Source organism: Nanorana parkeri, unplaced genomic scaffold (assembly GCF_000935625.1).
Source record: "Nanorana parkeri isolate BGI_ZX_2015 unplaced genomic scaffold, ASM93562v1 scaffold190, whole genome shotgun sequence".
Lineage (NCBI taxonomy): Eukaryota > Metazoa > Chordata > Amphibia > Anura > Dicroglossidae > Nanorana > Nanorana parkeri.
Genome location: NW_017306458.1, coordinates 339,140 through 364,757, shown reverse-complemented (window position 1 = coordinate 364,757; position 25,618 = coordinate 339,140). Strand labels below are relative to the sequence as shown.

Genomic DNA, 25,618 nt, shown 5'->3' with positions numbered 1-25,618 from the left:
GTCTAGAAGTACCTTTTTTCTGCGATACACGACGCGCGGCTGCTAGCAAGCAGTAGATATATGCAAAACAATGTAAAAAAAACACTTTTTCAAAAGGTTAATACTTACCTGTGTCTCCACTGCGTGCTCCCGTCCGAACATCCTGGCAGAAATAAAGCCCAGGTGGTGCAGGGCAAATCCACCAGGCATCCATCTTGGTCTGCTGCACAATTGTACCCCTTTTTCTCAGTACATTTTCAGCACAAATCTAACTTGGATTTAATTTTTTCTTTTAGATTCTACACGTGATGTGGATCAAAATGCCAAATACACTGAGCAGGTAAGTGTTGGAAAATGGTTACTCGGTAACAACTGATTGGTTACAATTCATTGTTTGAGGTGCAACATGAACTCAGAATATTGGCGTATTATTTTGAATATTTGTCAAGTAAGAGGTACAACATACATTCATATGTAAGTTGGCATATTGGCTTATAATTTAAATGGGCTCAATGATTAGTGAGAGAATAGAATGTTTCAAGGCCTGCTTCTATATTATTAGCTCTTTATAATGTGTTTTGTGCTATAACATACTATAACAACACTACATACCTAATAAATCAAAACCATTAACTGCTATTACGTTAATAACATTATCATGATTTTTTTAAAATCTTACATCTGTTGCTTCTGGTGGGTGTAATAAGTGTAGTAAACAGAGCGAGTACATTTTGAATAGTAGCAAGTTTACAGGTCACTTTCTATGATGGTAAGTAAAGCCTGCAATCTTAGAAATAAAATGCATTTTCACTGTTTATGCTTGCGATCTTATTGCTATGGATTGGCCATACTTGAGCACATCTCTCTGCAGAGAAAATGTATTATAAGACCTTCCCATTGTAGATCGCAGTCTGTAGGGGCCTGCCATAGCTACACCTTCTGATTTAGGTGGTAAGGGGCATACATTGGCAGATCTTTTATAGATTGTTCAATATGACCCATTTTTACCCTTCTGTTGTACTTCCCTCTGTCTTACAATTCAGAATCACTTGCACTTTGTCAATAAGCTCTTATAAAGGCTTTGCTTACATGTTAGGCAATTTTTTTTCAGTTAGCACATTAGAGGAGAAAGAAGAAGTAGGTCATGTATACGGATCTGCTGCTGTTCTCAGTGAGAGATCAGCAAGTATATGGTTATATTTAGGGATGTCCCGATGCCACTTTTTCAGGCCCAAGTACAAGTACATCCCCTCATGTACTTGCCGATACCAATTACCGATACGTTTTCTTAAAGGGACAGGTGACTTTAAATGATCCATAGTACAACTACATGTTATGTACTATGGATAATGATTTAACCTATTCACGTTAGCAGGGGAGAATTGTAACTCTATTGCTGGAGTGTAGTGGAGGTGTGTGCTGTATATATGTACTACATATACATTACACACGTCCAGTACACTATAGCAATAGCTTTACAGCCAGCCCCGTCCCAGCTTCCCTCACTTACAGTTTCACTCCCATCCATGTTGCCTCTCGCTGTGCCTCTTGTAGTCAGGGCTGGGCAGGATCGCTGCATCGCGTTTCGGTGCTCAGCTTGTGGGAGGTGCTCGCAATTCTGCCCTGCTAACATGAATAGGTAAAATCATGATCCATAATACATATACAGCACACACGTCCTAAAAAACAAACATAGCGCAAGCTTCGGCGCTTTGTATCGGGGCATTTTGACAAGTACAAGTACTTGTCAAAATGCCCTGTATCGGGCCCGATTCCGATGCTAGCATCGGTATCGGGACATCCCTAGTTATATTCAATAAAAAACGAATGAAGTTAGATGAGAATATGGATGTAAACTGACCTGGTAAACTTGCAAGCCTTATTTGAAGTATTAGCTCATGCTTCCCATTTAAAAATGTAATCTTGGAAACCACTAAATACATGGATGAAATACACTTAGATTATTATGACCACCTGACGTTTGTAGGCAAATTAGCTATAATTTTGCTCTGAAGTTGCTAGAGGGCCAGACCAATAGGGAAGCAGGTTGTTTACCACGACGGTAGAATTAATTTTTTTCTGAAGATATGGGTAAACAACGCGATTTAACAGCCATTGAGTGGGATGATTGTTGGCGCTCGGAGCCATGGAGCTAATATCAGCAAAACAGCAGAATTCATTAAATGTTCAAGAGCAGCTGTTGTTAAAGTGTTTAAAGACTGGACTGTCAGCCGAAAATCTGGGTCTGAACGTGCGAATTATGGCCGTCAGCGACTAGTCAATGTTAGGGCAGAACGGAGAGTGGCAAGACTGGTACAAGACAACAGAAGGGCAACAGTGCATCAAACTACTGCAGATCTTAATCAGGGATCCTCTCAAATGATCTCTGAGCGCACTGTTTGCCGTACACTGCATCGTATGGGATATGGAAGCCAAAGGCCTGTTCGAACACCTTTGCTGTCTGCAGTTAACAAGATAAAACGTCTCCAATGCGCAAAGGAACACAAGGATTGGACAGTCGAGCATTGGAAAAAAGTCATGTGGTCCGATGAATCACGTTTCCAGTTGCATCATGCAGATGGCAGAGTGAGAATTTGGTGGAAACAGCATGAAAGCATGCACCCCACATGCATGAATACAACCCTTCAAGCTGGTGGGGGCAGTGTTATGGTTTGGGGCATGTTTTCCTGGCATGATTTGGGCCCTTTAATTCGTGTGGAACAACGTCTGAATAGCACAACATACCAAAGTATCGTTGCTGATCAAGTTCATCCTATCATGTTGATGGCGTATCCCAATGGAGATGGCTTCTTCCAACAAGACAATGCGCCATGCCACGGTGCTAGTATTGTGCAGGAGTGGTTTCAAGAACACGAGGGAGACTTTACCTTGCTGATGGGTGGCCCAACGCAGTACTGATGGGGTGGTCATAATAATCTGGCCACTGAGTGTACATACTGTATATAGGAGCTGTTCCCTTACCAAAGGATTTGTATTTCTGTCCATTGATTCCAGAGATTCACATAGCCCTGTCAAACAGCGCATCCAGCCTGGCTACCTGACTTTCTCTACTAGTTAGGTAATGCATCTAGGTCTTTTTTCTCCTCCTTGCCTGTGATTGGTAAAGAGAAGAAGCAGACTGAAGAGCCCAAATGTCTACTCTCGTTCCTCCTATTAGCATGATCCTAGTTTTCACAAGAGCACTGCAGAACAACTGTCTTGCCTCTTATGCTGCTTCTTTCTCTCCAAGTCTGATCTCTGCTGTACAGTAGACTGCAGTAGGCTGATACAAAGTCAGATGTAGGTACTTAAACTAGTTGCTTTTAAAAATGATCACAGGGAGCACTGAGGGGTCCCCACATAGGGAAAAGAGTGGCAAATTGATAAATTCCCAGAGTGCAACAGTACTCCAATTGTAATGAAAAATCAATCAAGAAAAAAACCTGCAAAGATGGACACACTGGAAATGAAACAGTAGTACACTAATTAATATCCATATACATTTTATTATCAAATCACATAAAAACACAAAATCACCTCTATATAAGTATCTTAACCTTGCAAGATGCCAATAAAACACAATAAATAGGAAATCTTAATGTATCATAAATAAACCCCCGTTGTAGTAAATAACCTGATAGTCAGAAGACAGATAAGCTGTTATAGTTGTCTTACAGCAGTAGGAAGCAACACATTTCATTCAGATATCCATTGAAGATAGGGAGAATAGAATAGAGAACAATGTATGCACGGCAGGAAACAATCTGCAATGGCAGACAGACAGTGGGAGATGACAAGCTACATGAAGGAGCAGAATATTTCAGCTGTAGCATAAAGAACCATAAATGTCAGCAAGGAGCAACATATGAGCAATATATGTCCGTTTTATCTTCTATTCGAGCAAATCAACCTGGGTTATCAGATAGACATAGCACTGTGACTCATGATTTTAAGCTCAAATGAAGTTTTCACATGAACGCTACAACTTGCTGTGTGTACACAATAGTTCTGCTCAAGATTGACAGACCGGTACTTAGCTGTCACCACAGTACATCTACGTTTTTGTTTCCAAACGCTCCTGCACATTCAACAGAGATAGCTGTCGGCTCCAAGCAGGGTGCATCACACATGATAGGTACAGATGGGGATCCATGGCGTCATAGCAAGGAGAGCTCCTAACCAGGCTGCTTTTAAAAATTCACTATTTTTAATGAACACTTACCCAAGTTTTTTTTTTTTTTATCTGCCTGGAGGTCAGCTTCAAAAACATATCTACCCACATTTACCCTCATGAAAAGAAACGCAACACAACACCCTTTTCTTTCTAGAGAAAATTGGCAAAATACAAAAAAACCTTTTATAATAAGTTTAAAATACTTTTCTCTTTCATCCATTGAGGGACACCACTCTGAAGAATTTTGAGACATAGGGCTATGCTGATGTTTCCATGAGAAATGGACACTAGACAAACAAATTGAAAGCCTGTCACTTTAAGTACATAACCCCTCCCAAATGCCAGTTTTGACTTGGTGCCCTCTGAGGCAGAATTGTCAGAACAGACTGTAATTAATAGGGCACTATTAATTACAGTCTGTTCTGACAATTGTAGTTGCTTCATGGGATCTATGCCAAGAACGTTAGTGCTTTGGGTAATATGTGATAATTTCTGCTTCAAAGTATCCAAGTAAAAAACAAACTATTGCAGGGTTTGATATTTATCTTAACAAAAGCATCATTTTGTTTTGTTTTAGCTCTCTATACTGTCTGCCATGGAGCTTTGCTGGAGCTTGTGTGAAATACTCTTTGTTGAAGGTGCTACAGGTAAGGATCCTAAATGCATGGCATTTCCCATAACATCCTGCATTGACAACCTGAGTATAGTGAAATTAAAGCACTAAACATTGCTTGACTTTATGGGGGTAATTTATATATAGTCTTTTGCAAAGGAGTTTGAACATTCCTGTTTATTCATGTGTCATGTTTTTTCCGATGAAAATAAATTAATGCTCATTCTGCAATACCACCTGGTCAGTAACTTGAAATTGCGTTCCTGTAACTTACCAATTTATGGGTAAAGAGAATTATCCTTTGCCAGTCTAATGGACCTACAGCAGACCCTAATTTAGTGTTCCAGTATTGCTATAGTGAGGCAGCTCTGGGGGTGAAGTGGGAAAACTATAGAGCAATGAGACTGTATGAGTAGGGGAGAAGGTGCTAAGCATAGTACCTCAAAGGCAAATAAAGTCCTATAAACATCTGTCAGTGGTTGTAGTGAAGGATAGAATCTATGAAGTTGAGTATAGGCTAGCTAAGCACCTTTCTTCTGAGGTCACATGTCCTGCAGGGCGGAGCATGACAGCAAAGAGTTATGTGAGGTCACATGGTCGAAGTTGTGGCCAGAATGTACTGTCTGAGCCCTGAATGGAGGTCGTTCGAACACCCACTGGGAAAAGAGGATTATCCATTAAGGGGTAAGAGGACTCAGTAGGGCGGAGAAAGCCAAAGTGTGGAATATGGTAAAAGATGCCATAAATGTGGACCACCAAACTGTGGCAGGGGGACCCATGGTGCAACCTTAGGGTGTCAAGGTTAAGTCTGAATATCCAGTGTGATCCATGATTTAGTGCTGCATGGTGAAACCAATCACTGCTTTGCAATAAAGCGATAAGTCGGGGAGACCAGCGGTACCCAAAAGCGCAACCTAGGTTTACGAGAGCCCCACACAGTCACAAAGTAAGTTTTTTCAAGTGTAGAACAAAAGATCTAGGCAATGAAATTATAACAGTTTGGAATATATATACAAATTTAGGGAGAATATTCATTATCCAAATCAATGTGTCCAAACAATGTTCAACCACGTTAGAAAGCCTGAGTCTACTTGAAAAAATGGAGATCCCAGCAGATGTCCTCCTTATTCCTCAAAATTGCTAACTTAGAACAAGCTCATAGCAGGGGGGAGCCCCTGCTATGGGCTTGTCCTAAGTTAGGAATTTTGAGGAATAAGGAGGACATCTGCTGGGATCTCCATTTTTTTTTCAATCTCGCTCCATGTTTAATGCAGATACCTTGCAGCACACTTTGAGGGCCTCCCATTTTATAGGTCAAGAGAAATCATCAGAGGCATGACCCAAGAGGAAATTGGAGATTGTTTGCCTAAGTTCCTTACAGCATTCGGTTGTCTGATGGTTGCAAAAATGGCACTCGGTGTGTAAAAGGTTGCTGACCCCTGGCATAGTGCATCCGTCAGTAGATTATCATTGTCTCCGTGTGGAAGATGTACAGGGCAAATTAAATCGTTCATTCCAAGGCTTCATTCACACTTTCCACTTGTGTTTTTGTGCACTATATATGCAGAGAAAAATCTGTCAGTCTACATGCTGTGTTTATGCTTCTAGATGCTTTAAATGATGCGTGTTTACATGCATCTGGTACCAACTCCTAGCATCTGACCACATTTACATGTGTCTTGGTGCAATTAGAAGTTAAAATTGATTCCTAAATCCAACTAAAATGACTGCAGATAAAAGCATCTAAATGCAAAGTGTGAATAGATTCATTGGAAGTCATGTGCTGCATATATATGCGTTTAGAAAACCATTTTAAATGCATCTAATTGCACCTATTGTGAATGTAGCCCAAAGGAACTATAGACTGGGAATGGTTCAGCCAAATTTTGGGGTCAATAGTTATTGCGGGGGTAGCCTCCAGGAGCGATTGAGAAATGAAAATTTAATCAATTCTACTATGAGTTTTATGTACCAGGCAGTAAAAAGTATAATCAAGATCTTTGAAGGGTCTACTATAAGTCACTATGAGCCACAAGGAAGCAAGCCTCTGATTTAGTTTGCATAGTTCCACAAATGAGAGAACGTTTACCAGCAGAGGAATCGATACTAGGAGCCATAGTCAAAAGATAACACTGCCCTCTGAAAAGAACTACAGTATGCTTAGGTAAACGAAGCAAAATTGGACTTGCAGCGAATTAGGCAAATACATATTGGCTATTGTACAAGTGTGAGCACCAAAGGTAAGTTTCAAAATGAAGTATCTCCCCATTGGGTCAACTTTAGTGCCCACTACCTTAACCTGACAGGTTTTATGCATGCAAATAGAGGCACCTTTGGATTTAAATTGTGGATGCACTCTTATGCATGCAATATAACATTTTCTTATCATTAGAAGAGCATATTGCCAAAGACATTATTGTTAAGATGGGAGTCGAGGAAAGTGAAATGGGAAGTGCACCACACAACCCAAAAGAGAAGAATAGATGAGGAGGACAGAACACAGTATCAGTGAAAATCTCAATTAATAAGTATTCATGTTTATGGACCACTGCATGATGGTGATCCTTGAGGGTGGTCCACTCATGCAGTTTTGACCACCCTTGGAAGACTATGGACAGCTTTACAGCCCAAAATTCCAATAAATCAATGAAATACATTTTAAATGCTAACAATTTTTCTTGTTTTGTCCTTCAGCTGGATCCCTCTTGATACTGTTGCTGGATTGGGTGAGGGCCCATGTGTCTGAAATAGACAATATGGTTCAAGATGTGGTCCAAAGTGAAAGTCCACCACAACATGACAAGTTTTGGGATGCGGTATGTGTTACCTATGAGATCTGCATGCTGCAAGTATGTACAGGAACTTGCTTTGTACAGGTGGTTGGAGCCAGCTTTAAAAAGCACTGTAAACATAATTGTCATGAGGAATTTCATCTAGACAACTGTCAAGTTGTAATGGAAATGTTGGCATGCTTATGGCTGTTATAGTTATTATTTATTAGCAAAAAGGTGTCTGTTTTGGAAAGCCAAGATTGGGGATATTACAGACTATGCTAAAGCAGATTCTAATATACAGAACTGTGCCCTAAAGAGGATACGATTGTGGACAGTCTATGTAGAAGAGGGGTTTGCCAGCTACAGTATGTGTGGGAGAGGCATGCGGAGGATATTATAGCTGGCAGTATATACAGGAGAAGGAATATGGAGGGTATGACAAGTGGGTACTATGTACAGAAGAGTAGTATGTGACAGCCAGCAGTATGTGCAGGAGAGCAGTGTGGAGGGTTTGACAGTATTCAGTGAGTGCAGGATATGACAGTGGGCACTTTGTGCAGGGGAGCATTGAAGAGGGTATGTGCTTAAAGGGGGTGGGCAGAGAACATAATGTGGACAGTAGAGGGGGAGATGCCAGGTAATATAACATAGATAATATAGAGGAGAGGTGTATAAAAAATATAGTGTGGTTGGGGTAGGAGAAAAGAGTGGAGGATGTCCCTTCTTGCTTCAATCATTCATGGTGGCCAAATCCCCATTAGTGAAAGATAAAGTTACAGCTTCTGTTTATAACACCCAGGGGGAACACCTGTCCCCTTTAAATTCTGTCTGCAATAAAGCATCCATTGGGGTTCTTTTAAGATTAACCAATGTCAGAGTTTAATAAAGAAAACATCCTGATCCACAATCTTTGTACTTTAGGACAAATTCACCATATATGCAATATGTTACCATCAGCTGAACAATCTCTAAAATATTTAGGGGATTCATCAGGTGTAAGCCAATAGGAAACATTCTCATGTTTGACACTGAGAATAGAGCTCTATCATGGCTGATGGTGCTGAGAGAGTGGGGAGCATTTCAGTCTACGTCCGTCATGGAGAACACAAGCATGCACCCCCAAAAATTGCAGATGTAGCAGTGCCGTCCGTCCGTTTTTTTACTACGGGCGGACGGCAAGAGGTTAATAGATATAGAAGATATGAACATTTTTGAAATCGAAAAAAAGATACCAAATCATATCGGCATCAATTTTAGTTCATACTGGTAAGCTCTTGTCAGCAAGAGGATCCTTGGGAAGCAAGAGGGGTTTCAGACTATAAAAGCATAGTCTGGTGCAATAATCTGCTCTGTTTTATATTTCTGCAGATAACTGGACTTGTCCTGCAAGGCCGCATGGATGAAGCACGACATCTGCTGGCCAAAGAGGCTGCTGCTTCCTTAGAAACGAGGAGTATGTGCCGAGCGTTGGATGATCTTATGAAGAAAATGCCTGTTCTTAATGTATGTTACTTTTCACATATGGTCAGCCCTGTTACCTTGCATTTATAGGGGTTGTCTCACTCCCTGTGTGCCAGTGAATGGGCAATCCTTGTATGTACTGTTAGCCAATATCATAAACAGACTTGTAAAGTATATAAGTACGTGCTTTTTACTGAAGCCAATCTTTGAAAGACCTAACATATGATACTTTTTTCATGTTAAGTAAATTCATGCTAAGTAATGTGTAAGGGCCTATTCACACTATCCAGTGCGTTCCATGCCATGAACACACTGGATCACGTACACAAACCCTCCCCGCGTTCTTAGGCAGGAAAAAATCAACCACTGTATAGCCAACTTTAATCTTCCATCATCCAGGTCAGCATCTACTTCCTGGACTAAAATGCTTGTATATAGATGTCCCAATGATGAAGTCTGGTGTCTGACCAATAGCCTTAGCTTCTATCCACTTGACCTTTACTTTCTGACAGCTAAGGGTCTGTGCAGGCATCTTTTTTTAAAATTAGTATTCTCACCGGAGGTGTTGTGTCAGTTTTTGTATGTTTATGGTAATAGCAGTTTTTCATCTGCAACTCTTCCCTGACAGTCTTAGGCCTCATGCACACTAGCCGGCTGCATTTAAACACCAAGGGAAGTTATCTGGTAAGTATAAACAACTTTATGCTTCCCAGATCACTTTTTCCTGTTTAGTTTAGCTCCTGGGACACAGAAATTTCTAGTGTGGGTAAATGCTCCTAGGCTGACTGAACCTAGGCACTGCTCAATGTCTAGGTCTGCATTCAGTCATAGAAAAGCATTAACATGTGTCCAAGTGTGTTTGGAAAGCAGCTCCAAATGCACCTTGGCAGTGGTTTTGTCAATAACGTGTGCATGAGGCCTTATGTTTACATGTATCCCTGCTTTACTCTGCAGCTGGACAGATGATGTCCTTTTTTTATGGTTTACAATTGTAGTTCGGGATGTCCCATTACCACTTTTTCAAGACCAAGTACTCAGATACTTGCCGATACCAATTACCGATATGACATTTTTTCTAAAACAATACAGACTAACGATTTTAGGGCAGTTTCTCACCGGGCTGCATGCAGATGTCACCCGAGCTGAATACAGATGTCACCAGAGCTGAATACAGGTAGTGTTAAGCTACACATAGTACAGTTTATTCTCTCCTTGGAATAACAAGTTGGTTATAGTACAATCAGATAGGAACATGTGATCTATCTTGTAACCTGTTAAAAGATGCACAAGCAGATAGGAAAGATTCTAGAAGAGCACGTCTCTAAGACACTGTCACCTCTGATCTCATTGTCCAATGCTGAGCTGTATCCAATTAATACATAGGAACACCTGATCTCATTGTCCTCTGCTGAGCTGCCTATAGAAAGTATGTATGACAAGCAGACATCAGCACTTTTGATCTCCCCAATAGCTTTTGCTGCCTATAGTATATACATTGGACAAGCAGACATCAGAGTCTCTGATTTCCCTATTACCTTGTGATGCCTATAGTAAGTAGATAGGACAAGCAGACATTAGCACCTTTTGATCTTCCCATTACCTTGTGCTGCCTATAGTGAGTGTAGGATTCGGCCAGGTCCCCAGCAGGCTGCCTGAAGTTCCCACAAGCGCGGAAACTCAGCCAGCCGCTGTGGTTTAAAAATGTAAAGGGCCAGTATTGGCCTTATGAATCGGGGCATTTTTATGAATACAAGTACTCATGTAAATGCCCTGTATCTGCCCCGATACTAGTATCGGTAACAGGGCATCCCTAATTGTAGTTGACCTCATGACCTCTTGCCTCCATCGTTCTCATTGAACAACTAACCAGCTTTGTCACCTCTGTCCAAGGCAGAAGAGAAAGCAGTAAAGTTTAACCAGGAACAAGCAACGTCTTAATTATGGCTGTATGGTGTATGAACCATAAAACGGCCTGATGTATTTCAACTTGTCTGTTTGCATGGAGTTCTGCTTTGATCCTCTTTACTGGGGGATAGCTTTTTACATCTCTCTAACTTTCCAGCACCAAAAGACAACGCTTACTCCACAGCATGTTAAGGTGTTTTCACATATCATTCTTCATGATATTTTTTTCCCGCTTAAGTCAGCAGGGTTTCAGACACTGACAGAGTTTGAATTAAAGTGGCAGCATTGGCAAGAGGTATGTGCACGCCATCTGCAGGAGGGAACCTTTGCCTCTAGTCCCCCCATGGAATCCATCTGTAAGGTGGGTGGTCTGCTTGCTTGTTTCTTTTTTACGAGTAGACTTGCTGACCCCAAACAAAGCTGATTGTTCTTCTCTTCTGCCACCACCAATAGGTTTTGCGGGGTGATGAGGAAACTTTGCTGATGAAGAAGGACCTTATGGTTACATGGTATCATTTTCTTGTGTCACAGTTGCTTTTCACATACCCAACAGTGAAACCGACAGAACTGCATTCCTATGCTCAGGTAACAGACAACCTTTAAATTCTTCACTCTGTAGAGTTCATCCACATTTATTACAGAATTCATACACGGTTATCTATCCTATCAGGTCTGTTTAAACTTTTTTTCGGCTAGTGAAGGTGATCCAGAACCACTAGACAGTATTCTCCTGGCTGCATTTGAGCTAGACATTCATCAGGTCATCAAGGAATTTAGGTAATCTTGGCATTTTTTGTTTTGTTTTTAGGTTACCAGGCCTCCGAAATCTGGTAATAATGTCATAAGGCTAATTAAGTTTTATTTTCTCTTATGTAGTGTTCAGTCTCTTCCTTCATTCAGATTTTTTACAGTTTTATTCTCTTTTGTTTCAGCTTTGTTTCCAACAATTGGTGGTTTGTGGCTCATCTGACAGACCTGCTGGATCATTGTCAGCTTTTCCAGACCCACAGTTTATAGTAAGCTATAGTTCAGAAATTGTGCCACAGAAACAGTCCATTTAAGTAGGCTGCTGTAATATCACATTTTGTATCCTAACAACTACCTTTAGAGATTACATTCACCTTGTACACTGCTGTGAACAAGACACTATTTTCCTAGCCATAGAAATTAGGTGGTTGTTGGAGGATGTGCTGTACAGTCATTCAGAATGGTCAAAGCACAGACGTGCACCAAATGCTTCTCCTTAAATGTGCTTTTATGCACTGAGCAGGCATCCTTGCCATTGGTCCTACAACTGTGAAACTTGATTTTGGATGGTTAGTCTTATCCTTTGCCCATCCTGAAACTGGTCAACCATGGGGATCACAATAAATAATCATCTCCTTTGTGTGGGTAGACTTTCTCTAGCCAAACCCAGGCAGATATTTCATGGAGTTTACTACATGCCTTAAAGTGTATTTCCACTTTTGTAGCCAAATTGGGATAACACTTACTTTATATTTGTTAAGTGTTCCCATTCACATAGCATAACTTTACGAAAATATTTAAGCTGACCTTTTTAGATGTTCTTCCTGGAAAATCCAGGACTAAGGAGTCCTGCCTAAACTGTCCATATACCTGTAGATAGTGCTCATACTAAAGAAATCTCATCAGAATATTTGATTGTCCTCCCATTACCCTAAGGAAAACTATGGGGAAAAGCCCTGACCCCATAGTTATCCTTTAATGTCAGCACTTCGATATCTCCTAATCCGATCTTCTTTCCTGATGTTTTTAATCTGTCCCTCCAGCGGTGCGGCGGCTCTAAGATCCAGCGCTGACTCCTCTCTGCTTGCAGGCACTTCTGATCCAGCGGTGTCTGCATGCGGGTGCAGGCGTCCATAGACTTACCTTGCGTCTCTGCTCGTCTCCCGGCCGAGAATCCGAACTGCGCATGCGCCTGCCCCAAGATCCTTTGCGGACGCACGAGCAGTTCCGGATTCCCGGCGCGTGAGTGCGCAGCGATAACGAGGTAAGTTCAAACCGCTGTTAAAAGGTTTTTTTTTTAATTTAAACTTTTTGCCTTTATCTACTGCTTGCTAGCAGTAGATATAGGCAAAACAACCAGAGGCTTTAGAACCCCTTTAACAAAAGTAATTCCAAATTGCATCTCGTTTTAACATTTGATTTGGGAAATTAATGGAGTTTCTCCAGCGAAAACCACATTCACTGTTAGAATTTTGTTTATTTGAGGAAAATGTTCCATCCCGCTCCTTTATTTTTGTTTTGTTTTTTTTTGCCGTTAAGGTCAAAAATTATTGTCAATCTGACCCATTGCCAAATCAAATGAAATGGTCCAAATACAACATATTTGAACAAGATTCTTCTAGTGTATGGCCAGCTTTAGTTCTCACTGACTTTGGGGGCGGGGTTTCCAATAATTAACCAATGTCTGTACTGTGCCGGCAGATTTCATTATCACTTGTAAACTAGATGAGCAGGACAGCCTGACTTAACAAAGGGCTAATGATCTCAAGGCATTGTATGCTAGTGCACTAGTGTCCTATGTATAATCCTGCTCCAAACAAACTGCTAGAAAGGTAAGAAATGTGTGAGTGGAAACACATAACAGATACACTGAGTGGCCAGATTATTATGACCACCCCATCAGTACTTCGTTGGGCCACGAGATAACTCCACGAGATTACTTTGTTGGGCCCGCTCGTGACTCCACGAGATGTTGAAAGGTGGTGCGAGGAATCTGACATTGCACTGTTGCCCTTCTGTTGTCTTGTACCAGTATTGCCACTCTCTGTTCTGCCCTAACATTGACTAGTCGCTGACGGCCAAAATTCGCACGTTCAGACCCAGATTTTCGGCTGGCAGTCCAGTCTTTAAACACTTTAACAATGAGCCCCTCTTGAACATTTAACGAATGCTGTTTTGCTGATACTCGCTCCATGGCTCCGAGCGCCAACAATCATCCCACGTTCAAAGGCTGTTAAATCGCGTTGTTTACCCATATCTTCAGAAAAAAATCACTTCTACTGTCGTGGCAAACAACCTGATTCCCTATTTATAATGGTCTGGCCCTCTAGCAACTTCAGCGCGGAATTATAGCTAATTTGCCTACAAACATCAGGTGGTCATAATAATCTGGCCACTCAGTGTATATAATGGGGTGTTCTCAAATTTAGCTGTGAAAGTGAAATACACTCTAACTTTTGTCACCCCTTAAAATGTTACTGTGGTGTATGTGCAGTAAAAAGGTTTTGTTTTCCTGTGGAGACAAAGGGGCACTCACTGCTCGATCTCATAGATTGTAAACTTATAATGACAAGCTCGCTTGTTTTTTTTAATCATTTTGTCACATCTGTTGCATTGCTTTCTCTATGTGTGAGCACTCTTCTTTTATTTTTTTATGAAGAAAATTATTTTTAGATAAACTTTGCAGTATTTAAAGGATTTTTGAAAGGTGCAGTGCTTTACGCATTTAGATGTGGTGTATCTGGTTGCAAATGAGAACACATGTACACATCTGAATATATTTCTGTGTGCAATGCTTTAGGTGCCAAAGAATTCAGCCAGTCTTGTGAGCTATGCAAACCTGCCTCGTTGCATACCCGAGCAGGTGGCAATCCTATTTCCAGCTTCAGTTTTGAGGATTTTAGTGTCATCTCTCCCCTTTCTCATTGGTCAATATATGTGCATCACTGCCTCTTTCTATTGTGAACTGAGGTAACCCTAAAGCTGGTAAAGTGAACCAGGCAGTAGTAGAATTCTATTCTTAGCTAAGCAGAGTAAACAAGGTGTATGAATCGCAGGACAGACTATACAGAATTACAGCATTCTGGGACACTAAAAATGTAATGTACAATATGTGCCTCACGTCCTGTTCTTGTTTGTTGTCTTTCAGTTTTGGGGCCAACATGAGAGAATACCTTCTGCTTGAGTATGCTTCTGGTCTTTTCTCCCATCATAGGTATGCCAACTTTCTCATCCTATCATCCATTTTCTCTGTTGACCTTTTTAGATTTGCTTTAGCCAATGTTAGTTTGTTGTGTTGCACTTGCATTACACTATGATAGAGATGCCATTATCTTGGAAGTAGACCCTCCACTTGTATGTGAAGAGAGGAACCCTTTCAGCTCCAAGGATCTTGTAGATTACAGAAGCTGATAATACCTTTAGCATTTATTTGTTGGTTCTGCAAAGAATAATCCATCTATATTGTAATACAATTCAGCAGAGACTGAAACAAATTCTACCCCTTTATAGTCAGCTTAAAGCTGGCCATACCCCTGTAGAATTTTCTTGGCAAATTTTCATTACACGCTGGCCAATCAGGAAGCTGGGCGCCATGTAATGACGCGACGCCCCGTTTTCTGATTGGCTGGGCAGCCAGCTTCATGCTCCCTCGTCACCTCATGATGAGGGAGCATGGAGCCGGCATCCTGGGCCAATCAGGAAACCGGGCGCCGTGCAATGAGGCTCCATGCTTTCTTGTTACATAGTTACGAGAAGCATGGAGTTGGAGCGTTCAATTTTCTAATAATAATTATTGGGCTCCAATTGACGCTCGTTTTTGACCATAGTGCGCATGTGCTAGGCATAAAAGAAACCTGTTGTATATGTCTGGGATTCCAATAAGTAGCAGGTCAGGATGAAAGTTTTTTCAGCGATGGCGAACTAGAATGCTGTGACAAACAATTTTGAATGAACATCTAAGAGTGGTGTGTGGCCGGCTTTATTCTGTTAGTGGAGATCCTGCAGAGTCTTGTCAATATGATCAGTTTTATTTCCCCAGTACCTTCAGTTGCCTGATTCTTCTCTGTGTTTTAAGTGTTATCAAAAGAAGGAAAAAAAATAAGATGAGAATTGTTTCTTACAGCCTGTGGCAGCTGGGGGTTGATTACTTGGATCATTGTCCAGAGCTAGGTCGAGTTTACCTTGAACTTCTCATAGAGAAGATCCCACTGAGTACGGAAAAGAAAGCATTAAAGGCATTGAGAATCTGTGAGCAGAGGCAGATGACTGAACAAGGTATGTGGGAATAAATACAAACACAACTTTATTATGCAGCCTTCAATTCAAGAACCTACCTTCTTGCAGTAAAGAGACCTTGTCACCAGACAAAATTTTTTATTCAAACATAGATTCAAACATAGACACGGAATCAAACATTATTATTATTTTCATTCTGTATTGGTAAACCATGTTGGTCCATCTAAGCATGGAGCTCATTAATGTATTGCAGAGTTAGAGGCAGGGGAGAAAAATTCAACACTTCCAGATATGTCGGATTGCCCTACATTTCTTAATATATATATTCATATGCAGACATTTGTGATCAAAAAGAAATACTGTTTTAAAATGTTTTTTTTTAGTCACTTAATAGAAAATATGTACAATGCAGTCTAACTGTACAATTTCTGTGCAAGCTTCACATTTTCCAAAACCATAAAATAAGGGCATATGTAAGTCTCCATTCACACCTACGAACGTCTTTCCCTTGCGCACTTTGTGCGTTTTGCACATTTTTACACCTGTTACTTGCGCATATACAAAGACACACGTTTTATTGAGCAGATTAAAGTGCTTTACTGTGAATGAGCAAACGCGCGCAAAACGCATGTGTCGCACGTTTTCATGCGCTTTCATTGAAGTCAATGCAGACAAGCGTGTAATCTGCCCGAAAGAAGCTCATGTACCTTTTGCAGCGTTCGGCATTGTGCATTTTGAGACAAAACTTTCTTGTGTTGAGAGTTTTGTCGCACTTGGCTGTGAACGTCCAGGTGTGAAAGGGGATTAAATAATCCATTAATTGCATCAATTTTGGCAGGCCCCTGCACTACATAGTTGACTGTAGAGCTAAAGGAGATTGTACAATCAGATTTTACAGGGTATTGTTAGCTTCAAACTTGAAGCAGTTAAGATAACACTGCAGTCTTACCCGATAGAAGTTTAATCTCTTTCTGAAAGCAAATTCCTCGATTTGTATGATTTCTTCTGTATGATGGGCAGCTGGAGCTTGATACAACATAGACAAGGCTCATTCTAGTTTTCTTTTTTACTTAGAGGTCTGTGATCTCTGCGGATCTGTATCAAATCTCTAGAATGCTTTTATTTCACTTTAGATCCTGTAACTCTGCCTTGGTAACTCTGCCTTGGTGAGGTGGTTTGTTTAGGAACGGCCAATCAGTTTGGTTATTGAGATGAGTGAATCCCTGGTGTGTTTTGTGTTCATTCCATTAACATGGTGGTTTTGTCACTGATTTCTTATAATAAATCTCAAAGTTTTTGTATTCCGTTAGCACGGCCAGTCTGATTTTTTTTTTTTATTTGTTGCCAACAATTCTTCTTTATGTTTGGTAGTTCGAAGTATCTGTAAGACAATGGCAATGCAAGCTTTGCGCAACAATCGTCTGGGTTCAGCTTTGTCCTGGAGTATTCGAGCGAAGGATGCAGCTTTTGCAACGCTCATATCAGACCGGTGAGAAGTACACAAGAGTCACTAACTGTCCCATTTTTAAAATGAACTAGTCGTGGTCCAAAAAGTGTCCGCGGTAACAATAACTTGTGGTGGTAACAATAACTTGTGGTGGCTGTTAATAATAATGTGTCAAGTCCTGTGCTCTTGTTAACTCCTAAGCTGCTGTGCCAATTATCAAGAAAATTATAATAAATAAATGCCAAAAATTCACTGCACTCTGAAAATATAATAACCTCCTACTAATTAAATATATACAAACAAGTTCCTTAACATGTATACAATACAAATGTAATAGTGTATTAAAATGCAAAAAAGTTTCCCATAAAATCAGTCTAGTTCATAGCAAATAATCAAATATCCATCAGATGAAATCCCAGTGTGACGGTAGACAATGTCTTGCAACAAAAATGTGAATAATGCCTGCACCTTGGGGGTAGAGGCTGTGACAAAAAGCCTTCTACACGGCCACCCCACTGCTTAATAAGATTCCAGGGTACTGAGGCAGGATTTCAAAAGTCACAGAGACAGTGATGTGAGAGATGTGGCTGACTGATAACAAGCACATATGACAAAATTAAATGGGCTTACTACAAATGTCTTGTATAATGAGTTGATAATCTTGCTGTGGATGCCTCACCTACTTAATGGTACCCTATGTGTCTACCCATCACCAACAACCAAGGCCAGCTATGAATGTAAAGCCTAGAATGCATAGCAGTCCAATTATATTATTGGGCATTTAGATATAAACTGAGTCATTTTGTATAGCCTCCACCTTGAAACCCAATGGGATTCAAAAGGACACATGAACTGATTTGAAGACTGACAGCCACCACAAATACATACCAACAAATGCACTGCTCTCTGAAAATATAGTATAACCCCCTACTAATTGTTGGTTATGTTTTAGATGAAGCACTGAGATCTTGAGGAATGCTGAATTAGGTTTCACTTGCTTAGAAGAACATTACATGTGTGTATACAGGAATACAGCATTAACAGGAAACATATATAGCATAGATAAACATGCACAAACATAGAGACCAACATTGCACCACAGCACCATCTCGTGCCCAAAAGAATAGTTACAGTACCCTAGCATATGCTGCTGCATTTCCAACACCTCTTCACAACAGCAACCATAGAGACCAACATTGCACCACAGCACCATCTAGAGCCCAAAAGACGTAGTTACTAGGGATGCACCGATAACGATACTAATATCGGTGCTGAGCATTTGGGTGAGTAGTTGTACCCGCCCAAATTCTCCGATGCCTAGCCCAATACTTCCGGTATCAGGAAGCCAGGCAGCGAGTCTTTACACGAGTGACTAGAGAGCTTGGAGCCGGTTTCCCGGCCAATCAGGAAGCCAGGCAGCATGTAATGACTCACTGCCTAGCTTCCTGATTGGCCGACTTCACAACCAATCAGGAAGCCAGGCAGTGAGTCATTCCCCACCCCCCGACTTTCTGATTGACCAAAAAGCCAGCTTCATGCAGATGACGGGAGCATGGAGCCGGCTTCACGACCAATCAGGAAGCCGAGCGCTGTGTAATGACTCGTTGCATGGCTTCCTGATTGGACCAGCTTCTCGACCAATCAGGAAGCCAGGCAACGAGTCATTACACGGTGCCCGGCTTCATGATTGGCCAGAAAGCCAGCTCCATGCTTCCTCGTCATTTGGTGACGAGAAGCATGGAGATGGCTTCCCTGCTAATCGGGAAGCCGGGTGGCGAGTTTTTACACGCCGCCCCGGCTTCATGGCTAGTCAGGAAGCCATGTGGCGAGTCATCACAGGCCGCCTGGCTTCCGTAATGGGACTTCCAGGATCTGTATTCGGTATCCGCAATATTCAGTACTGAATTATTATTTTTTTAAATAGTGCTCCCTGTGGTAATGCAGCTGATAATGGCAAATACAGACTCTCAGATAGAAAGCGTCTCCTTTCTGCTCCGTGTCATCGTATTACTCTCTTTTCACAATAAGGAAGTGGGTTACTTACTACATTCTGTATAGGATACCATAGAACCTTACGCAAGCCCTGCATACATTTGAATGCCTCTAACCCTGTAATTTATGTGAAGGTTTTTGAAGGATTATTGTGAACGTGGGAAATTTTCAGACTTGGACCTTATTGACAATCTTGGCCCAGCAATGCTACTCAGCGATCGTCTTACATTCCTTGGTAAGAAAGATTTCATGAATATCAGTCTATGAAAGCTGAATCTGTGTGCAGCTTCACTGTTCTAATGTGACCTCTGTCAACTTCATCCCAGGGAAATACAGGGAGTTTCACCGGCTGTACAATGAGCAGGAATTCCATGAAGCAGCTTCCTTGCTTCTCTCACTCATGACTGCTCGCATTGCTCCAGGCTACTTTTGGTTTTCCTTATTGTTGGATTCGCTTCCCCTCCTTGAACAGCAGCAGGTGAGGCATGCCAATGTGTGAAGACATATTTGATCAGTTACAATAACTTGCATTCGGGATATCTGATAATATGCTAACAAGTTCCACTCGCATTAGTCTAGCCTCCTAAGCAGGAAGCACTTGGACAAATAAAACCCTTCTTCCACACCTTTAAATCGTTCACTAACCTTATATATTAATACATTGGTCCACATAGAGTTTTCCTTTTAATAGCAATACAGTATACGTTGTGCAGCTTGGAAAGTGGCTAATGTGTTTATTCTGGGACCAAACTTTATTCCACTGGTATGTGAGTGTACCCAACATTTTTTTCATTAATAAAGGATTTTGCACTATGTTGGTTACTTAAGGATGTTGTCACTTCCTGGCACAGCTCTGTCATTCCCTGGCCGCTGTGGCTGGAAAATAAATCCGATCAAGCACGCTGTGTGCTTGGATGGATTTCTGCTGCTCTTTTCTGACCAGAGGGTGCTGAGAGTTTACTATCACTACTTTTTATTAAGTAGGTGCCATTATTATGATGTGCATGTTCCCCAACCTTTTGCTCATTGTAATACATTTTATTGTATTAATAAGGTTAAAAGGTGACAGGGTAGCCTGTGTCTTTTATTTCTCTATCGTCCATTAAGGGACACAGCTATGAGGAATTCTGAAATGTATGGTTATGCTGCCGCCTCCAGGAGAAATGGACACTAGGCAAACAAATTGAAAGCCTGTCACTTTAAGGACAAGTCCTCCGGGGGATGGGTGTCTCCTCTTCTGCTTTTATTATTTTACTTAATTTTTTTTCCTCGTTGTAGATTATACTGCCAAGAGCGGCTAGTTGATTAATGTCGGTATTATTAAATCCTGGGAGTCTCTCTATCTAGTCAACAAAAACAAGAGATTCATGCAGGATAGGTTAAATCCTGGACGTTTCTCTAGTTGTCATGAAGCAGGTCATTTCTGGTCTCAGGACTTATGCTTCGTCCTGCGATGGTCCTGTGTTCCTGTTTTCATTTCAGGCCAGTATTACCTAGGATTCCTCTTATGTCAGGAACAGGGCAATGGAGGTGTAAAAGTAGCCACCACTCCACGCTGGCTCCCATGATGGACTACAATTTCACTATTTACAAATTTTTATTGAAATTGTAGTCCATTACCAGAGCGAGATTTGAGTGGTGGCTATTTTATAACAGACACAGGGACCATGGGGAACAAAAGTAGCCACCCTCCAGAAGGAAGGACAGTGTCGGCACAATTCAGAGTTGATTTGTGGATCTACAGCCCATACACAAATAAGATAAATTTTTGTTATTATTTGAGGCACTTGAATGCACGTTTAAGGTCTAACTTTTGAGTATAGTATACTTTTATTCAATGAGTTCCATGTGTTGCTCCTCCTGTTAGGTCTCTTCTTCCTCTGTGGGATTTCAACTTGTTTTTATCTGTTCTACAAAAGATCTAGATCCCCTTTGTCTCGTGGATTTGTTCGGTTATCATTCAAGCTTATTAGTTGCCGGATAAGGTTCCTCTTTTTTCCTGTTTCTGCTTATTCTAAGGCAGTTAGTACTTCTTGGACATTTCAGAATGAAGCTCCTGTTACCCAAATTGCAAGGCTGCAATTTGGTCTTCTGTTCACACTTTTGCTTAATTTGATAAAGTTGATGTTTCTGCCTCTTTTGATGCTAGTTTTGGTAGAAATGGTCTTCAGGTGGCTGTTTCAGTATTTGGGCTGGTTCTTCTAGTTTTTATGGTGCCCGCCCCTCTGTTCGGAGTGCTTTTGAAATCCCTACGTCTAAGAATTCTTTAGACAATAGAGTAGATAGGATTTTAATCTTACCGGAAAATATTTTTCTGAGAATCCATTGAGGGACGCAGCTCCTCCTTTGCTTTCATGCTGCTTGCTACAACTGGCAGGTGTGAAGTAGGATGGGTTATGTCCTTAAAGTGGCAAGCTTTTCATTTTTTTACCTAGTATCCATTTCTACTGGAGACAGCAGCATAACCCCTACATCTCTGAATTCTTCTTCTTCTTCAACTGTGTCCATCAATGGGCTCTGAGAAAATTATTTTCCGGGAAGAACAAAATCCTGTTTTTTCATTGAGGCAGAGTACCAAACAAAAACCTTATATGTCCTTAGAAATATGTATAAAAATTATTTATCACCGGTCTAGCATACAATTGAACTTGAAGAAGGGCAGGGATGCTTAAAGCTGCTGTTCATTCTGCAGAGTATGCCTGTGTACATGCTTGCCTCATAGAAGAAGGAACACATTTTAATGCAAGTTATTAAGTATTGCATCCCTTCTTCAGTATTATGACAGCGGTGAGATTTGGAGCCTGCTTGAAGTGGATATGGTGAACCTTTGATGGTGTTGTGTGCAACTCACCCAGTTAATGATTTAACAAATATTTAGTCATAGAACTCTTTTTAAGTTACCGGACACATGCTGACACTTCTAAATTTGTACTGGTCATTAAGGCATTAGTGGTCATGAAAGGGTTAAATACTTGGATGAAGTAATGTGTACTGAAGCTCACTGATACATTTTCACAAGCTAGTTTGGAATGTTACACACTTTGTTCACTGGAGCCATTTTTTACAATTTATTTTATTTTTTAACCGATTAATCGAACGTAATAATCGGCTAACTAATCGATTATGAAAATAATCGTTAGCTGCAGCTCTAGTTCTATGTGTCCCCAGTTATTTACAAACACCAGAGTGTTCAGACGATCACTCCGGTGTTTGCTCTGCACAGAGGGTTCGTTAAATATCTTTGATATTTAACGATCCCCCACTCGGCCACGCTACACAGAGCCGCTGTCACAGAGCCGCGGTTCAAATACAGTTTTTCTTGCGATACAGTGCAGCAACCATCAAAAGGATTTCACTTGTTGATGTGCGCACTGTAAAACAGCATTCAGTTTTATATAAATGGTCATTGACTGTAAATATGAAAAATCAGAAATGCAAATTAGATGGTGTACACAGAATAAGCACTCCATGTATATCCAGTCTGTGGACAAATGTTTATTGTGTATTTCCTTTTGAGCATTTGTATTCTAACATCCTCATTTCCATCTAAAGGTGATATTCTCCTCCGAGCAGACATATCAGTTAATGCAGTGCCTTGAGGACAAGATAGCTGTAATGCCAGAATCAATGAATTTACATGAGCGCCAGCTTCAGGTAAGAACACTAAAGAGAAGACGCTAAGATTCCCTCAGCATTTGTAGCTGTAAGGTTTAGCCGCTGGCTTTAGTAGGTCACCTAAAAATGTGCTACTTTTAGGATCAGAGCCTGCTAATGGAAACAAGCTTTTATTCTATCTTAGCTTTGTCCTCCCTCAAAACAAATGGAAGATATGTTTTCCAATAGTAATCGGAAGCTCCATTACAACAGCTGATGATTTTCCAGCACACCAAACGCTTTCAATACACAAATGCTACATTATATAGTATCGGGGGGGATCCGATGAGCATACTTATATTTACTGCCCAGCAGCTGGTTTGCAGAAACCTAGCTCTGTGCGCCAGTACTATTCCACACTTATGGCTATGTGGAATAGTGTGAACTCCTCAGACAGACTGCCTGGTTCCTTTTGATGACCCCTACTTCAATACTGTGGTCTGCAGTAACTCAGACTTGGCAGAATGTACCACAGCAGTCAGCGTGGGGAGCCGCTATTTAAATAGTATAAAGAATGAGATTTCTGCAAACCATCCGCCAGACAACTGCAGATTTCACAGATCTATTCTCCCCCAGGCCTAGGATAGCACCACATGACATGGTTGCTTTAATCGTGAAGTATCTGCATATCTCACGTCCATTAAAAATCCCCCCTCCCCCCAAAAAAAGGTGGGTGGAGCCATGCAAATTATTCCTTTATGCTCCTGGGCCAACTGTATATCTAGAACTGCCGGTTTAAAGCACAGATACAGCCAAATATTATAGAGCACTTACATCAAACTGCATACAGCTATTTCTAGCTTGTTGGCCATTATTGGTGCAGTTTATGGAAATCTCGAATTCTATGAAATAGGCTTTGAAGACTAATGAGACATTATAACTAGGGATGCGCCGATACTTTTCGAGTACCAATACCGATACTTGGCATTTTCATGAGAACTACCAGGGTTGCAGCGTTTGCAGCTGGGACCTGGCTCTGGCGCTCCACCACTCTCCTGAAATCATTAGTCTGTATTGTTTTAGAAAAACTGTCTGACAATAAACAAAAATGTATCAGTACTCGTACTCGCAAAACTGGTATCGGTGCATCCCTTTATATTTATAAAAACAAAATCGTACATTAAAACAGAGATGTACAAATCCCGGGAGCTCCGTGTGCTCCTTACAAATGACAGCTGCCTCCTAATTTTTCTCTTGTGTAGTCTTGGAGCTGGAAAAGTATCTGTACTTGTACTTGTAGCGAGTACTGCACTTGGTATCTGTGCATCCCTAATTATAACCACACAGGTTATTGATAGTTGGCCTGTAGAGTGCTTTCTCTTAGATTGCCTCACTACAGCCGTTGTGGTTCTACTGTCCTGTTGGTCCCAAAAAAAATAATTATTTGACCTACTGTCTCCTTTTTTTCTGAGATTTGAGGGAAGTGGTTCTTGCAGATACTGTCTGTATTCGGAAGGCTTATTGGGCAATATACACATCATAATAGGCAGCGCTTAGTGTGAGTTCCTTGAAAAAACCTGTATCCCATCGCACTCTTGACTGGATGGAAGCCCAGGTAAAGCAGGGTGGGTGCGGCAGTGACAGTAGATGCCTCCGCAAAACACAAGTCCAAACAGAAAGTCACTCGCACGCCAATGCAATGCAAGTCAATCTTGTTTATTGACTAAAAATAGTTTAGCATTTTACAGCCAATATGAAATGCTAAACTATGACTTGGCATAGTGTGAGTTCCTGACACCTGCTGAACTTTCCTATTTAGCCGAATACAAAATTGGTGAAATGCATCTTGGGTTTTTTTTTTTCCCTGCAGGCTCATTTCACAGAAAAAGTTTATTAATGGATTTTATTCTAAAGTGTCTGAAACAATATTTGCAGTGGAATAGTAGAAATGTGCCGCACTCATTACAGGAAAAACATAAACTAAAGTTCCATTATAAGTGCAAAAATATATGTAAATAATATGTTAAAAAATTCAAAAAACACAAAAGGTGAATATATCTGAATAAGTAAATGACAATCCTTTGTGAAATTCCAGCTATTGATTTTTTTGTGGAATCAAATATACCTGTGTAATCAATTGTGCATAAGCCACTTATACCAACAAGTGGACCAACTATGACTTTGCAGAATCGACCTTAATCTACCTTTTTCTCTGTGATGCCCCCCGGGGAGGTTTTGCTGGGTGGCTTCCCTGATAGTCCTTACCTGAGTTCCTTGACTTCTTCGAATGCATCTGTAGCCCGCTCAGGAATACCACACGCCTTAGCAGAGTAAAAAGTGTGTGAAGTGTAAAAAGAGTCGCTTGCTTCCACTGATTATGATGCTTCCTCTTAGGAAGATCTTCCTTCCTCCAGCCTGTCACAGAAGATGCATACCATTATTGATGTGCTGATTGATGCGGTCAGGGAATTAGCTTTTGATTCGCCTACGCAGGATGACCCCAGAGTTTCTAGTATGGGTTCTTTAAAGGAGAAGTATGAGGTGAGTGCTTTTCACTCACCTCATAGTTCAAGCCGATCTGTGACAATGAGACTGTCACAGGTCGGCTCAGTAGATCGGGAGGTGAGCGAACACATACCGGCGTTCGCTCACCTCTCGATCCTGTCACGGCCTCTCTGCCGTGACAGGGGAGGGGC

The 25,618-nt window shown here is 41.1% G+C and overlaps 1 protein-coding gene across 2 annotated transcripts in view; it reads left to right on the top strand.

The window, feature by feature from the left end:
- NUP85 (nucleoporin 85) overlaps nucleotides 1–25,618 on the top strand; it is a 40,777-nt gene that overhangs the window by 11,846 nt on the left and 3,313 nt on the right. For both annotated transcript variants that reach the window (XM_018555267.1, XM_018555268.1), the window contains exons 6-19: nucleotides 276–319; nucleotides 4,731–4,800; nucleotides 7,461–7,582; nucleotides 8,909–9,043; nucleotides 11,145–11,267; nucleotides 11,360–11,491; nucleotides 11,577–11,683; nucleotides 11,839–11,922; nucleotides 14,802–14,867; nucleotides 15,777–15,928; nucleotides 17,261–17,378; nucleotides 19,463–19,563; nucleotides 19,655–19,806; nucleotides 22,881–22,982. In XM_018555267.1, coding sequence (XP_018410769.1) covers nucleotides 276–319; nucleotides 4,731–4,800; nucleotides 7,461–7,582; nucleotides 8,909–9,043; nucleotides 11,145–11,267; nucleotides 11,360–11,491; nucleotides 11,577–11,683; nucleotides 11,839–11,922; nucleotides 14,802–14,867; nucleotides 15,777–15,928; nucleotides 17,261–17,378; nucleotides 19,463–19,563; nucleotides 19,655–19,806; nucleotides 22,881–22,982 — 1,508 coding nt within the window. The remainder of the gene's footprint in view (nucleotides 1–275; nucleotides 320–4,730; nucleotides 4,801–7,460; nucleotides 7,583–8,908; nucleotides 9,044–11,144; nucleotides 11,268–11,359; nucleotides 11,492–11,576; nucleotides 11,684–11,838; nucleotides 11,923–14,801; nucleotides 14,868–15,776; nucleotides 15,929–17,260; nucleotides 17,379–19,462; nucleotides 19,564–19,654; nucleotides 19,807–22,880; nucleotides 22,983–25,618) is intronic.